This window comes from Mustela nigripes, chromosome 3 (genome assembly GCF_022355385.1).
Source record: "Mustela nigripes isolate SB6536 chromosome 3, MUSNIG.SB6536, whole genome shotgun sequence".
NCBI lineage: Eukaryota > Metazoa > Chordata > Mammalia > Carnivora > Mustelidae > Mustela > Mustela nigripes.
In genome coordinates, this window is record NC_081559.1 from 110575176 (window position 1) to 110592604 (window position 17429).

Sequence of the window (17429 nt, forward strand, 5' to 3'; positions counted from 1 at the left end):
AGTAAAAATGAACTATTGGGACTTCTTCAAGATAAAAAAGCTTCTGCAGAGAGAAGGAAACAATCAGCAACACTAAAAGGCAAGCTATGCAATGAGGGAGGATATTTGTAAACGACTTTTCAGATAAAGGGCCAGTATCCAAAATCTATAAAGAACTTATCAAACTCAACACCCAAAAAAACAAAAATCCAGTCAATAAATGGGCAGAAAACATGAACAGATAGTTCTCCAAGGAAGATATACAAATGGCCAACAGACATGAAAAAGTGCCCCACATCACTCAGCATCAGGGAAATACAAATAAAAACCACAATGAGATACCACCTCATTACAAATACAAATACAGGGGCGCCTGGGTGGCTCAGTGGTTTGGGCTGCTGCCTTCGGCTCGGGTCATGATCTCAGGGTCCTGGGATCGAGCCCCGCATCGGGCTCCCTGCTCCACAGGAAGCCTGCTTCCCTCTCTCTCTCTCTCTCTCTCTCTCTCTGCCTGCCTCTCTGCCTACTTGTGATCTCTGTCTGTCAAATAAATAAATAAAATCTTAAAAAAAAAAAAAACAAATACAAATACAAATCAAAACAGTGAGATACCACCAGTCAGAATGGCTAAAATGATCAACTCAGGAAACAACAGATGTTGACAAGCATGCAGAGAAAGGGGAATACTCTTACACTGTTGGTGGGAGAGCAAGCTGGTGCAGACACTGGAAAACAGTCTGGAGGTTCCTCAAAAAGTTAAAGATAGAGTTACCCTTTGAGCTAGCAACTGCACTACTAGGTCTTTATCCTAAGGATACAAACATAATGGTTCTAAGGGGCATGAGCACCCCAATGTTTATAGCAGCAATGTCCACAATAGCCAAACTATGGAAAGAGCCCAGATGTCCATCAACTCAAGAATGGATCAAGAAGAAATGTGGAATATTACTCAGACATAAAAAAAAAAAAAGGAAATCTTGCCATTTGCAATGAGGTGGATGGAACTAGAGGGTATAAGGCTAAGTGAAATAAGTCAGTTAAAGAAAAATAAATACCATATAATTTCACTCATATGTGAAATTTAAGAAACAAAACTGATGAACATAGAGGGAGGGAAGAAAAAATAAAATAAGATAAAGACAGGGAGGGAAGTAAACCATAAGAGATTTGTAACTCTAGGGAACAAAATGAGTGTTGCTGGAGGGGAGGTAGGTGGGGGAATGAGGTAATTAGATGGTGGGCAATAAGGAGAGCACTTGATGTAATGAGCACTGGGTATTATACACACCTGACGAATTACTGAATTTTACCCCTGAAACTAATACTACACTGTATGCTAACTAACTTGAATATAATAAAATTTTGAAAGAAAAAAAAGTTGCTGAGAAAGTAAACCTTAAATGTTACTACTATACCCTATGTTGTGGGGAGATGTTTTGCCATATATACATGTTTCAAATAATCAGATAAATCAAATAATCAAATAACCCCTAAACTTTCATATTTGTATGTCAATAATATCTCAATACAGTCAGGAAAAAATATAATACAACTTAAAAATCTGTAAAGGACTTAAATAGACATTTCTCCAAAGAATATATACAAATAGTTGATAATTACATGAAAAATTCCTTAATATCACTAATCACCAGGGAAATGCAAATCAAAACCACGATGAAATATCACTTCATACTCATTAGAATGACTATTGTTAAAAAAACAACAAAAACACAGAAAATAACAAATAATTAATTAGTAAGGATGTAGAGAAGTTAGAGTCCTTTGTCAGTGCTCGTGGGAATATAAAGTGGTGTATAAAAAGGTACAATGTAGAAAAAAGTACAATGGCTCCTCAAAAAATTAAACATAGAATTACCATTATGACCCAACAATTCTACTTCCAGGTAAATACTCAAAAGTTATGAAAGCTGAAACTTGAACAGATATTTGTACACCAACATTCACAATATTCACAATAGACAAAAGGTGGAAACAACTCAAATGTCTATCAAGGGAAGAATGGATAAAAAATATATATACATACAGTATAATATTATTCAGCCTTAAAAAAGAATGGAATTTTCATTCATAACTACAGTATAGGTGAACCTTGAAAGCCTTATGCTAAGTGAAATAAACTAGACACAAAAGGACAAATATTGTATGTTTCCATCTATGTGAATTACCTACAACAGTCAATTTCATAGAGAAAGAAAGTAGAATACAGGTTACCAGCACCTAGGGGGAGAGATAAATGAGGAGTTTTTGCTTAAATGGTAGAGTTTTTGTTGGGGGTCATAAAAATATCTTGGAAAGAGAGATGATGGTGTATAACTATGTGAATGGACTTAATGACACTGAATTATACACTTAAAATATATTGAAATGAGGGGCGCCTGGGTAGCTCAGTGGGTTAAGCTGCTGCCTTCGGCTCAGGTCTTGATCTCAGGGTCCTGGGATCGAGTCCCACATCAGGCTCTTTGCTCAGCAGGGAGCGTTCTTCCCTCTCTCTCTCTCTCTGCCTACCTCTCTGCCTACTTGTGATCTCTCTCTGTCAAATAAATAAATAAAATCTTTAAAAAATATATTGAAATGAAAAATTCAATGTTACATATATTTTACCAGAACTTTTAAAAAGAAAAAGAAACAAACTGTTACAGCTTTTTTTTTAAAGATGGAAGTTTTAAAATATAGGTAATTTTGTGCTCACTTCTGCAGGACATATATTAAAACTGGAACAATACAGAGAAGATTAACATTGTCCCTATGCAAGTATGACATGCAAATTCATGAAGTGTTCCATATTTTTAAAACAATTTTTAAAAAATAAAACAAAATACAGTTACCTTTGAAAGAACAAGAAACCACCCAGTCATTGCAGTAGGCCACATCATGTGAATGTATCCCTAATGCTCGTTTGTTTGAGATTGTGGAGGACATCTTTCTGCAGGGCTACTAGCCTGAGTACTAGGGTGCCTCTTGCCACATCCATCCTTGGAGCCATCATCCTTCTTCTCTACTCCAAATTTTGGCTCTTGAAACCACCTACTCTACCTTTCCAAAGTGTGGCTCTTGAAGTCTTTCTTCTCCACGTTGACAGTGCCAGCCCTCTCATCCTTCCTTGTGGGCATAGGAGCCCACCACCTCACCTCACAATCTTCTCTGAGGATCTATTGAGGCTATTATGCTATTGATCTATTAGGCTATTGATCTATGAGGCTGCAAACCTGGATTTTTGCACCCAAACTGAAGCACTTGACAGGCTACTGCCATATTTGTGCTCACAGTCAGGTAAAATCCTTTGAATTTGTCAGAAAGCAAAGGTTATGGCCAGAAGGTCCGAGACCCATAGTTGAATCAATAACCAGGGAACAAGGGCAAAGAACCCTATTTTTCCATTCCAGGAAAGAAAAGTGTTAGAGCCACAGCCCCAAAATGTGGTGAGTCCTGATGAGAAAACTACATGTGTTATAAAAATAACATAATGCAAGTTTACAATAGAACACTATTAAAAATCACTCAGTAATGTCTGAACTAGAACATCCTGGTATGAAAGATCTTTCCAGGGGTCCTCGGAGAAGACCTGATCCAATGTCTTTGGGGAAGAAAAAATATTATGTATTATAAAATGTCCATATAGTTTGTTTTGTTTCTTAAAAATAAGGATATTTTTAAACTCTCTGAGGGACGAAAGTAGATGGCTTAGAATAGCTCTCAATGGCCAAAGGGTGACAAATTGGAAAGGAAAAGAACAATTATCACTCATTAGAAGAAGTTAAGCCCGTAATTATTCCTCAAAAGGGGAAAAGTTTAAGAAAAATATAAAGTCCTTGTAATGAAAAAGAGGGAAGACCATAATAAAAGAAACAAATGTTTATTAACTTTAACTAGTAAGGACTATGTAGTCTGTAGGAGTCTTATTCTTAATTTACGGTATATGTTGCAATGAAACATAGATCCGCCTTTGTTTCTACCTAGTAGGGGAAGAATTGACTAAAGGAATTCTGCTGGCCAGAAACTGACAGGAAAGGTCAGATCTATACCATCAACACCTGGAGAGGGGACATCTGGGATCATGCATGCTGCATCAGTCAGCAGAGGTGACAGCAATGGAACTCTCGACTCTGGGGTGTTGAGAAAATCATGGCCTTTGCCATTTACGCTAGCCCTGATCTCTTTCTGGCCTCAGTCCACACCTGTACTGGGCGAACCCTATGTCCTTCCTTCTGTTACTCACTGCCTGCATTCACCCCTATTGTGTGGAATCAGCCCCTTACCTCCACCCTCTTCTACAGCCCACTTCCCTTCCGAGGAATCAGCAGCTTCGTCAGCACCAGCTGTGTGTTCCCGCCCCTCTCCACCTCACATCTCTTCCCCCACGTTCTTGGCACTGCTCCTTGAGCCATCCAGTGATTACTTAAGCCATGCTTTATTCCTTTCCCCCAGCATGCCATCCCTCTGTCCTCGGCCCAGGCCCAGCGGGGAGATAGTTCCCACAACGTTTCTGCTCTTCCCAAGACTGCTGCAGGGCAAAGCAACAGAACACCTCACACGATGAGTAGCAGTAAAGGAAGTGCCTTGTTCCCATAAATAATATAATCCGGTCCAAGGAAGGCACTCTGTAAAGAAGGTTCTGTAAGACTTCTGCCGCGCATCAGGAGACTGGCCTGCCCCAGATCCGCTCTGAATCCTGGGTAGGAATCTCGACTAGGCCCCGTGTGATGGAACCTTTCCGAGAAGGTTGGGGTTAAATCTTCCTGGACGCTACAAGCTGCGGAGATCAGGGTACCCACACCTGTGCACTCTAAAGCTTTCGGACGACTGCATAGGCTTGCGGTCTGGAGCCAGGGGAGACCACTGCGCTGCTCTACATCCCGGCAGCATTCGTAGCTGGGCCTGAGGAATGAAAAACCACAGCCTTGCGAAGAGTCAGAGACAGAGACCGGAGAAATACTTAATAAAGCGAGGCTGACCGAGGTCCGGGTGGCACTGAGGCTACAGTTCCCCGAGAGCAGCTCCCAGCCGGGCCCAGTGCGTTTCACGTCGCCCCCAGCGGCGCGGGGCCGCGGAGGACGCAGACAAGCTCACTGCCCCGCCCCCACCCCGGAGCCCTCCCTCGACTTAACCCTTCCATGCCCGCTTCCTGCCACAACAGCCCGCCCCTCCAAGCCTCGGCGAGCCGGCGCGGGCCCTCCTCCTTTCCCACCCCGCGGGGGCGCGCGGCGCCAGGAGCTGACCGTGGTGCTGAGCTCGGCGCGCGGCTTGGTCTCGGGCGCGGCTCTCCGCCCTGCCAAGGCCGCGTACTGCGACACTCCCGGTCACGAGCGGTAAGTCGGCAAAGGCCGAGGATTTAGGCTTGGGGAGAAAGGGGATGATTTGGAAATTTCTGTATGTTCTTTTGAGCGATGGGCGGACTGAGTGAAGGAATCAGGGTCTGCACCCTCTCTACCCCACAGTGTCCTGAGCGGATGTTGCGGAGTCTGGGGTCTGGGGGCGACGACACGTTTTGGTCTGGGCTAAGAGAAACCTTGAGCGCGGTTGTGGAGGCTGGGAAAGAACAGATAAGACTGGAGACCCATTTTCTTTCAGCCGGGCAGCCCGGGAACACCTAAAGACTCCCTTAGAGGAGGTGGACCAGAACATTTGCTCCCCAAAAGGTCCTTTGTCTCCCCAGCGTGGGGATTGGGTGAATTGGTGATGTTCTTGCTGCAGATTCTATTTCTGCTTCATTCCCCACCCCACACCCACCCCATTACACGAGGCTTTCTTTCTCCACAATAGCCTTCACTCCATCCACCCTGAAGGTTTTGGCTTAGACAAGACACCCTCTACGGAGGTAAACAATTGCCCCATACATAGTCTCCTACGCTGACCCCAATGTCCAGGAAGTCCCTTGGTGGGGCTCCCCTCTGAAGCCTCTGCTTTCCTATCACCATTCACCTCTTTGTATTTCAAGGCTTGTGATTTTATTGGGTGTTGGGGGCGGGGCAGGGAAAGGCATGGCAAATGCCAAAACTATTAGTCAAAATTTTTCTATCTCCAAAACACTGCTATTATATGTGTACCTGCAAGGTTTTTATTTGCTCCATGGTATGCCCAATCACTTTCATGTTGAAAAAGGGAAGAAGAAAAAGGGAAAAGAAAATCCTAGGCAGTGGAGTTAAAGTTATTCATCTTGTAGAAAGCAGCTAGTAGAATTACTTCATTTTCTCAATTTGCAATAAATCCATATGCAAGCTCATACTATGTGTAAGACTCTGAGAGGAAAGATTGGCATACATGGAAAGTCTCTGTCACTATTTACTTTCCACTAGGCCCTGGTCTGCCTTCTTCTTCTTCTTCTTCTTCTTTTTAAGATTTTATTTATTTACTTAACACAGAGAGAGAGATCACAAGTAGGCAGAGAGGCAGGCAGGGAAAGCAGGGAAGCAGGCTCCCTGCTGAGCAGAGAGCCTGTTGTGGGGCTCCATTCCCAGGACCTTGGGATCGAGACCAGAGCCCAAGGCAGAGGATTAAACCACTGAGCACTCAGGCACCCCCCTGGCCTGGCTTCTAATCTGCTTTCTTTTTATTTTATTTAATTAATTAATTGATCTATTTATTTATTTATTTATTTTCAGCAAAACAGTATTCATTGTTTTTGCACCACACCCAGTGCTTCATGCAATTCGTGCCCTCCCCAATACCCACCACCTGGCTCCCCAACCTCCCACCCCCCCCCCCCCGCCCCTTCCAAACCCTCAGGTTGTTTTTCAGAGTCCATAGTCTCTCATGGTTCACCTCTAATCTGTTTTTTTGCCTCCACTCTTTGAGCCTGCTTTCCATTCTCATTTACAACTGATCCATTAAAACTGAAAATTCACCCCTGTTACTCACCCTTGATGGTTGGCTCTCCATTGTGCATAGGATAAAAGCCAAGACCCAACCTGTGAACTTGGGTCTGGTGCAGTCTGCCCTGCATATCTCTAGGCCTCATCCCACTGGCCTGCTGCTCTGGCCACCTGGGCCTGCTTTCAGAGCTTTAAATATTCTTCATCCTTTGCTCAGCAAGGCCTTTCTGAGGGATGTTCCCTCTGCCTGGAATATGTTTCCCACATCTCTTACCTGGTTGTTTTCCACTGCCTTTTAGATCTTGGTTTAAATACCACATCTGTGAATCAGAGCTGATTAAATAAATACACAAGGTGGTCCCTGTTCTCATGGACTTTGGAAGTTCATTTTAGAGAAGCAAGACTCAGTCCAAGGTCTTAGTGTCACTGAGACCTTTCTCAGAGAATGATGTGCATAACGGTAGAATGAAAAATGCCAGATTCAAAAAAAATATATACCAGATTCAGCATTCTATTTAGAAAATTTAGGCATAAATATGTGACTAAAATGTCTCAAAATCATAAATATTTCATTTAAATAAGCAGTAGCATTTAGAGTCAATGGCATTTAGAGTCCTGAAACTTAGAGAGTTTTCAACCTCATTGGGGAGTAAGAAGACCAAACAAGCAACAGAATGAGGAGCCAATGATCACTGAGTGCTAGAGAGTAGAAGGCACCAAACCAGGGAAGGGACAGTGCTACTTTTTCTTTGGGGAGGGATGTGGAACATGGTAAAGGACCCCCTCTCAGGTTTCACGCTGAGCACCACTGGAGAGGTCTTTAGCTAGAGGGTTACAAAGCAGAATGTGCACTTTTGCAGCTGGAAACCTCGACATATTTGGCCCCTGCCTTCAGGCAATGACAGTGTCAACATCTGGCTATCCAGATAAGTTCTACTCTGCCCCTGAGAACTGTCATGGAAGGTGACTGCTCAGCTTCCTCCAGTTCGGCAGTGGGCCCTCTAGCTCCCCAAGGGATTTCCAACTCATGTCACAAATGGACCCATTTCTAAAGAGTCAGGCTCTGATAAAATATTTTAATGTAGAATCTGGACTGAACATACACTGAATGTCACATAATTGTTCCAGTATTTAGCAAGTTTCTCAATCATTATTCTGAATCTTAATGCTTATTTCCCTATCAATGTGCCAAAGTGTTAAACTCAGGAAACAGAGTTGGCAACATCAGTGACACTGAGTCCAGCCATCTGTAGAAATGATTGCTATTTTGAGACTTTATTTTCCAAGTTCAGAATATACTGAAATTTCCAGTTCTTTGTGATTTTAAATCACTTAACTGAATTAAGAATTAAAAATTCAGTTTTATTTATAGAGATCAGATCTCTATATCACCTAGAGTATCAGATAAACCATTTCAGTTCTTGTAGTTGCAATTTCTTCACACAGTGAAGTAATCTTTATCATGCTCACTTGAAGTTATTCCTAAGAGCATAGTAATAAAAAGATTTTTGTAAAACATAGAAAAGAGATCACATAATAAATATCTCTAAAATTTCATGTCATAGAAATTACATTATCTTCAATTATAATTTTTCTAAATTTGTGTGCACTATACTTTCTATTTCAATCACCATTTTCATTGTGCTTGCCAAAATTCTTCATAAAAACACATTTATTAATTGATTTTTAAGTTTCCCATGAAGAGGAGTTTGAACTGTTGGTTCAAAGAATATCTATCATGATTAAGCGCATATGATCAGAATTAGATGGGCTTGGTTTCAAATCTTAGTTCTGTCACTTACCACATGGGTAAACTGAACCAACCTATTGACTTTTCTGGACCTTAGTATCTCCTTTGTAAAATGGAGGTTACAGCAGTATATCTCATAAGGTTATTGGCCAAGCTCTCACCTGGATAAGAAGATGTAACCAAGACTCAAGTCTGGGTTCTCCAACTCCAGAGTCTAGATAGTATCCACTATGTTGTGGATATTAAAACCAACCAGATAAGAAGGACTTATCTATGCCACAAAGGACTATGGGGAATGAAAATGGGATCTGCAGGGGCGCCTGGGTGGCTCAGTGGATTAAGCCGCTGCCTTCGGCTCAGGTCATGATCTCGGTGTCCTGGGATCGAGCCCCGCATCGGGCTCTTTGCTCAGCGGGAGCCTGCTTCCTCCTCTCTCTCTGCCTGACTCTCCGCCTACTTGTGATCTTTCTCTCTGTCAAATAAATTAATAAAAAAAAAAAAAGAAAAAGAAAATGGGATCTGCAGATACAGGGTAGGAAAGGCTTGGGCACATGCCACCTCAGAAAAGGCAGAAGGCAGCTTGAAGCACTGTCCCATCCAGGATGCTGCCACCAAGAACTGAGCTGCCCCCAGAGCCAGATCTGGATTCTGTCATTTTCCCTGGTCCAGGGCCAGCTCCTCCTATCCTTCAGCTAGAAGTCCCAGGTGTTGCTCTGCAGGGTAGGAAGCACTGCTTATAGGTGGGAGTAGGGTTGAGGCTGGTCAGCTTGCCCCTGTGAACCCCTACAATGACAACCTTGTCACCCCTTTTCATCTTCTTCAGCTTTAATGTTGTTAACTGGGCTGTGAGGCAGCCCCTCTGCTCACCTGCAGGTCCTCATGGATAAGCATTTGAGAGACTCCAGATCTGACCCTATATGGCTTACATCTGTCTAGCAGCTTTCTGAAGGTAGCTGCAAATCTGTGTGGACAATGGACCCGAAGGCATGCAGACTGACAGAGCCACTTGCCTTTACACTTGCTGCATCCCTCCCTCACAGACTACAAATTATGGGGGAGTGAATTCAGGAGCTCCCTATCAAGAAAGTCCTTGTGGAGAGTCAAAGAAACCCCAAATTCATTCCTGTAATCTTTCCCTGGACAAACTGACAGGATGGACTGTCAGATCATCACCAAGGAGAGGAAGAGCTGCTGGAACAGGCTGAGCAGATGGACTGTCAGACCATCACCAAGGAGAGGAAGAGCTGCTGGAACAGGCTGAGCTGTGAGCTGGGGGCCAGTGAGAACGCAGAGAGGGAGAGTCCAGGAAAGGTCACAGGTGGTGCTCTTGGGCATCACCTTCTTTTGTTCCACTCTTGTAGGCTTCTAAACACATTCCAAAAGCAACATGATTAAAACTATAGATTCTTGCTTCTCTCTCAAACCAGCTCTTGGCACAGGCCCCTTCCTTGCCTTTATTCAGTTTCTACTTCCTCACCTTTTCCCACTTCTGAGTCAGTATTTACTGTTCCTCGGTGTTGATGACTTCTCTCTCTTTATTCAGTTGCTGGGTCCTAGCACTTCTGCCTTTGAAAGGCCCTATATAATTTCACCTCTCTTATTTGTGACTTATGACTATAGCTTCCATCTGGATCTTATCTCCACATACTTAGCCCACTTTAGTTACCTTTTGTGAATCTTCTCTGCTCAAAACTTCTCTCTAATTTATTCTGTCCTCCACTCAAAGGTCAGAAAAATTGTCTTAGACCACCAACTTTGTTATGTTACTGTTTCTACACACCCACTCACTCAGAAGGCTTTCACAGCTCTTCACTGATTTCAGAGGAAGGTCACACTCCCCAGCTATGCAAAAATGGTCAAGATAACACTCTTACTGGCTTCCCCACACACACCCAGGACAGACATTGGTAATCAATCCCAACAGTCTGTCACATTAGATTAGACTGGACATCCATCTGGGTGGCACTCTGGATGGCACTCCAGACATCAACACTTCTCAGGTGTGCACAGAAAGCGATACCTGCCCATCATGTTCTGTGTCTATCTAACCTGCCTGGTCTTGGTCTCTTGTCTGACTCCTCACTTTGGTCTTCTACCATGATGCCATCTCTCTTCTCAGTGCTCAAACCCAGCATGCACTGTTATATGCTTGGCTGTGCCTTGCCCTGATGGTCTCTGTGTAGACGGAGTCTTGCCTCCTCAGACAGATGCAGTAGCCCTGGAGGGCAAGGTATGTGTCTTTCCTTCCAACTGATAAGTACCCATGTCCATCCCAGAAGGCAGGCTTGGGTTTTCCTTTGAGCTTTGTCTTTTAGATGAAGGCAGGAGCTTATTTATTGAATCCACTGCTTCTTCACTGATACTGTAAAGTTGTGATGCTATATGTAGAGTGCTTGGGCCTGGAAATGGAAATCTGACTTGGCCAGATAAAGTTTGAGAGGATGCTTGGTTGAGTTGAGAGATCACAAACATAAGAACACCAGACCCCAGTCTGCTCTCAGTTTAGTTCCCACTGTGTGTGACTTTAAGCATGTGATTTAGCTTTTCTAACATCAGTTTTCTGTGGAGCAGTGGGCAGCCCTGGAGCAGTGAGCACGGGTGAAGCCATTCTCATCTCCCTCTCCCTGCCTCTGCAGAGAATCCAAATTTAGTTGTCATCACTCAGCAACAAGGCCACAGTGTAAGCAGACATAGGCAGAGGTCTTCTAGAGCCATAGGCCTCCATCTTGGATTCTAAGTGTCTCCTGCTTTCCTTCACAGCAGTTTGGGGCACTGGCAGCATGGAGCTGAAGAGAGGGAAGACCTTCATCAAATCCAGCCTGCAGATTTCCCATGAGAAACCCCCAGATTCATCAGCCACCTCTCTGGCCAGGGAGGATACAAGTCCCTGGTCAGTCTCACCAGGAGGGCAACAGCGGCCCTACTGTGAAAGGGCCCCACAGGTTAGTCCCAGCACCCAAGGATATGACAGATGTTCCAACAATGGGGCAGAGCTGGAACCCCAGGTGGGGGCTGCAGCCTTCTGTGGGGCCACCTTCAAACTTGTACGAAAGAGCAAGACACACAACTGTGTGCCTGAGGCTGGCAGGGCAAGCACAGCCACAAGGCAGCTGGTGGGCAGTGCAAGCTTCCCAGGGCCCCCCGGCAGCCAGCGCATGATTGATTACCGCCACTTTGTGCCCCAGATGCCCTTTGTGCCAGCTGTGGCCAAGAGCATCCCAAGGAAGAGGATCTCCCTGAAACGACCTAAGAAGTGCTTTCGGAACCTATTCCACATTCGCAGAAACAAGACTGAGAACTTGGCCTCACTAGTGACCAAGGGTGAGAGCCTGTCTTCCCTTGGGGAGCCATCAGAGGATGGTGGGCAGCCAGGCAAAACTTTCTTCCCTTTAGGTGAGGGACTGGGGCCAGATAGCCTGTGCCAGGACCTATCTGACAGTGAGCTCCTGCCTGACTCTTCCTTTGACCTCTGCAGGGCCTTGTGTGAGGATGTGGCCTCTCTCAAGAGCTTTGACTCCCTCACAGGTTGTGGGGAGATCTTTGCAGATGAAAACTCAGTGCCATCACTGGAACTGAATGAGGGCCCAGAGAGCCCAGCCCAGGTATCCCAGATCCTTGAAAGCAAGGTTCTTAGGGGCCCTTTCCAGGGCAGTGTGGAACAGCTGGCATCACCTGCCCAAAATGAGATGTCTGACTTTGCCAAGTTCTGGGACAGTGTGAATCACTCTGTGAGGCAGCAGCACCGTGCCCTACTGGGGCCATGGCTGGGGGGTCCCCAGGGGACAGACACAGACCGTCCTAAACTAGATGCAGCTGGGCTTGCTGAGCTACCCCTGTGTCCCTGCAGGGACCCCCACAGTGGCTCCAAAGCTAGCTCCATAGACACAGGTACCCCTAAGAGCGAACAGCCAGAATCCGTGTCCACAAGTGATGAGGGCTACTATGACTCCTTCTCACCTGGCCTTGAGGAGGACAAGAAGGAGGCTTCAAGCTCAGGCACACTTGCAGCTGCCTTCCCCCGTGACAGTTACAGTGGAGACGCCCTCTATGAGCTTTTCTATGACCCCAGCGAGGGCCCTATAGGCCCAAGCCTGGATGATGACTTATGTGTGTCTGAGAGTCTGTCAGGGCCGGGACTAGGAGCGCCACTGTCCATGTGCAGCTTCCACGTGGGGGCAGAGGAGAACTTGGCCCCAGCACCAGGGCCAGATCTGCTCAGCCAGGGCTTTTTGCAAAGCTCTTGGAAGGGCAAGGAGTGCCTGCTAAAGCTCTGTGACACCGAGCTTGCCATCACCATGGGCATTATCAACTGGCTTCGCCGTGGCCCTGTACTCCGTACCCCACCTGCCTCAGCTCCTGGAGAAACTGCAACCTCACCCAGGAGACAAGCAGAGAATCTGGGAGCTGGCTCTGAGGAAAAGGGCCCAGATCCTGTGAAACTGGAGGGCAGGGGGCCTGGGGCTTCAGATGCAGGTAGAACTACTGTGGGCTCAGCACCCAGCAGACAGGAGCTGTGGGCACATTCTCATCCCAAGGGCCTGCTTGCTGGAGAGAGTAAGATCACAGGAGGGTCCAAGCAGGGAACCAGCACTCCGCCTAGGGACTCATCTCTGGAGTGTGCACAAGTGTCTGGGGAAGGAGGGACACAAGGCTGTCATGAAGGCTTGTTTTCTTCTTTGGGGTGTGAAACCTCTGCAACAACAGACACTTCCAGCAAAAATAAGATCCCAAACCCTTGGCCTGGCTTCCAAGAGCCCAGACCTCCTGGGAATTTGGAGTGCTTCCAAGATCCTTGGAGGCCAGATCCTGGCAGAACCATTCTTGATGTAGAACCTCCCCTGATAGGCTGTGTGGCCCAGGTGGCAGCTTTGCATATCCACCCAGACTGCCAACCCCCTTCTATACACCTGCCAAGACAGGACACAAACAATGGGCTCTGCAGGCAGCCTCAGGCCAGGGGCCCTGATATTCTCCAGCAGAAACAACCTAACAAATTCCCTAGCATGCCAGTTGTATGTGGCCTGCCCTCCCTGGCTAATCCTCTCCACAGCCCACAGGACCAGAGGTGCGCAGGTCACATCCTGGACCTTAGCCAACTCAGGGTGGAGCCCACCAGGATGGATGCCCAGGCTTATCATGTCTCCATGGATGACCAGCCCCTTCAGCTCAGTTCAAGGGCTGTGGAACAGGCAGCACCTAGGGGCCGGCTGGATTCATAGCTCCTCTTGGTCCTACTACCCAGCTGAGCCCCCCGGGCCAACTCCCAGGATTCCTGGACCTCACTTCCCCTGTGCAAGTGCCCCAGAAAGTTGTTATAGTTTCCTGGCCCATGAGGGCCTCCTCTGCAACCAGCCGGAAGAAGGGGCCCCAGACCAGCCATGGCTGAGCCTCACCTGTAGCATGGGCCCTCACTTACCAGAAACTGTGTCTTTGGGGCCACATTCAAGAGAACCTAACATCCAAACCTCCAGCCTCTGTCCCTAATGTGAGGACTGTGGGGGAGTGGGGGTAGCAGCACACAGGCAAGTGGAACAGAGCATTTTAATGTGGAGGCATCCATGCCTGAACCAGTTCAGCCAGACCAGGTACTGGGCAGCCCAAGGCCAAGGACAGCTGCACAGCTGCCATTGCTCTGAAAGTGTGCCTCACTGATTTCCCCACAAAGAAATGAAGATTCGAATCCCAGTTGGCTGTAAAGTGGCCACATCTGGATTCTCCTCATATAGCATGTTAGAGAGAGGAGCTCAGGCTTGAAACTGATGGGAAGATAACAGTACATCTTATAAATGGCAATTGAGGGAGTCAAGATGTCTGCATAGGGGTTGAGAAAAATGAATGTGTGGCCTAGGGCTTAGGGGTGGGATGCAGAGTGGGAAAGAGGCAGGATGGGGCACTGTAGATGAGGTCAGGAATGTTCATTGACCCCACACCAGTCTGCTCTCTACTTCCAGAACAAGTAACCACAGTGTACTGGGGTTCTGAAGGACTTCTCATGGGAATAAGAAGCAAGAACAGCCTCATCTCATTAAAAACCTTGAATCCACAGACAACATGTGTTACTGTGCAACTCTGCCAGGGCTAGACCCTGCAGACCCTAGTCAATAGGAGTTGGTGAATTCTCTGTCACAAATCAGACCAATAATTTTCCCTGACTTCTCTAAATGAAGCCAAGGATAGCAAAATGTTCTTAGGGAAGAAGCTGATTGATTGTCCACAACTCTGCCATTTTCACCCCTTCACACTGTCAGCATCTTTGCCTCCCCCTTCAGGAAAACTTACCTCGAAATGGAGCTGTAATTCTCATCCTTCTGAAAGCCACAACAACATACACAGTACCAAATATTCAGAATCATGGAGGGAAAAGGAGGCCCTCATCCTCAGGAAGGGCAAGTGTCAGAACATCAGGTACAGTGACAGACCATGCATCAAGTTTCTCCATGAAAGACCCTACATCACCCATAATGCTGCAGTGAGAAGCAAAGGATGGGATACCACAGATATGAAACAGTTTCTGGAAGAAAGGTCATCATAGAAAGGGGTAGGTCAGGTGGTGGGGGAGAAATTCCAACCAGAAGGATGCAGTCTCACAGCAGACCACATTCTGGTGCCTCTCCTGATTGTCTGAGGCTTCATTTCAGACTAGAAAATGCTCTGCAGCCCTTGTTAACAACTGCTTACAGGGGCCTACTTTTTTCTCCTATAGGCTTCTGACCAGGCCCATCCCTGGGACATTTCTAGTCTTCTTGGAAAACCACACATGATTCCCTCTCCCAGGACTTCCACAAATGGTTAGGATTATTGAGCTGTGCTGGGAGCAGGTTACACATGGAATAGTTTACCTCATCCCTGCATCAACCTGAATGCAGCTGTCTTCATTTCTCAGATGTGGAGACCAAGGCACGGAGTGCTGATGTGACTTGCCAATGAACATACTCAGTTAGTGTGTGGGGTTGGTGGGGTTTGAGTCCCACCCTTTGGCTAGAACTTCTCTTGCTGAACTCCTGCAGTGAACTCCTCTTTCAAAGCCTTCACTCCTCCCTTCTCCCACAGCACCCTCTAGGAGCCAGCTGCATGTCTCCCTGTAAGCAGCCTGAGTTCCTGGGGACTGGGGGCATCCTTCATTCAATCATGGTCCTTATCACTTTGTACTACACATGAGCAGAGCAAGTATTCATTACATATTTACTTGTTGAAAAATGAAATATCAAAAGATTGCTAGTGGTTTTGTTTTCTTATTGAACATGAACCTATGTCTGAAGAGTAGCAGAGTTAAGATTTTACTTTTAGGAGTTCTGAGGGAGTGTTTCCTTGATGTGACGTGGTGACTGGTGGTGATGGGGAGAATCCAGCCAGTGCCAAGAGTGCTGATAAAAGCAGAAACCAAGGAGTTCCGGGACCCAGAGGTTATGGTGAGGGTGGTCTGCAGTGACCCAGCAGCAGAGCAGCAGAGATGCCTACCTGAGAGGGACAATCAGCCCAGTGGCTATCACTCTGGGAAGCCTCTTAAGTAATCCTGACACCCTAGAAATTTCCATTTTCTGCAATGTGGTGGGAGATCACAGCAGTGGCCTGCAAGATACCTTGCTGAGAGAACAGAGGAGCTTCCCTTCCTTTTATGTCCAGTGGTTCTGAGGAAGCCTCGGGCTATCTCTTGCCACATCCCAACTCTTGGGTTGCCCTCCCCTGAAAGAGGGGCACAGGCAGTGCCAGTCTAATGGGGCTCTGCAGGCCTCAAGTATGTTCTCCAGGTTGACCCACTGAGAGGAAATAATAGAACTGTTGGGCCATCTCCTAGGATAAGTACTTAGTCCAGTGTTGGGAGTAGCAGAGGGCTGTGGGGCATTTTCAGAATTCTGGTCATTTCTAACCCTCTTATTCATACATGGCTGTAAAAGTTAGAGGAGGTTGTTTCTCCCATATAAAGTAAAATCCTAGCTCATAGATGTCCCACAGAGTCAGAGTGACTCCCCAGGGTCATGCAATGATAAGCAGAGGACTGAGGTACACCCTGGGGCCTGTGCACTGTGCCTTTCAACCTTCCAGCCTTCCAAGGTTGTACTGGATACTGGGAGGTGCTGGGAAGGGGCCAGGCAGCCTCCCAGCCTGCCTTAATGGTGAGGGTGGCCTGGGGTACACCAGCAAGCCTGGATCAAGAGATCAAGAGGGAGGTGCTGAAAAGGGATAATTATAGGCCAACACATGCTGAGGGGGACCCAGTGAACTATATCAGTCTTACCTTTCCTGGTTTCTTATTTTATTTTGCTTTACATTTTATGGAATGGGGTAAATACAGGATACACACTCAAAAGACACAGAAAACAATAAAAGGTTAGTCTCCTTCCTTCTTTTATCTTTCTGTTGTTTTGATTACAAAACTAATTCTCATTTACTACAACCAACCCAAACTATGTAAAGTGCTGAGTCCACTTCCCTGACTTTCTTGAACACTAGAAGTGTCCTCAGACCCTTTTTATATCCATGACATAAATACATATGAACTTTCATCTTTTTCACTGCATAGCATATCACAGAAATCTTTTTTTATTTAGAATCAATTAACATATATTGTATCATTAGTTTCAGAGGTAGAGTTTAGTGACTCATCAGTTGTGCATAACACCCACTACTCATCCCCAGTTACCCCATTCTCCCACCTACCTCCCCTCCAGCAATTCTCAGCTTGTTCTTTATATTTAAGTCTCTTATGGTTTGCCTCCCTCCCTGTTTTTACTTTATTATATTTTTCTTTCTCTTCTCCTAAGTTCTTGTGTATTGTTTTGTAAATTCCCTATATGAGTGAAATTGTATGGCTGACTTATTTCCTGTAAGCATCTGCCTTCAGCTCAGGTCATGATCCCAGGGTCCTGGGA

The 17429-nt window shown here is 46.0% G+C and overlaps 1 protein-coding gene and 1 non-coding gene across 2 annotated transcripts; both read left to right on the forward strand.

Moving 5' to 3' along the window:
* Positions 1 to 2681: 2681 nt before the first annotated feature.
* Positions 2682 to 2788, forward strand: LOC132014717 (U6 spliceosomal RNA). The gene has a single exon (XR_009403372.1). It is a non-coding gene; the product is annotated as a U6 spliceosomal RNA (small nuclear RNA).
* Positions 2789 to 3892: 1104 nt separating this feature from the next.
* AMER3 (APC membrane recruitment protein 3) lies at positions 3893 to 16903 on the forward strand. Its single transcript, XM_059394508.1, is given in 4 exon segments — positions 3893 to 5306; positions 11320 to 13774; positions 13776 to 13927; positions 13930 to 16903. Coding segments are annotated over 3 exon segments (2616 nt in total). The 5' UTR covers positions 3893 to 5306; positions 11320 to 11339; the 3' UTR covers positions 13959 to 16903.
* Positions 16904 to 17429: the final 526 nt, after the last annotated feature.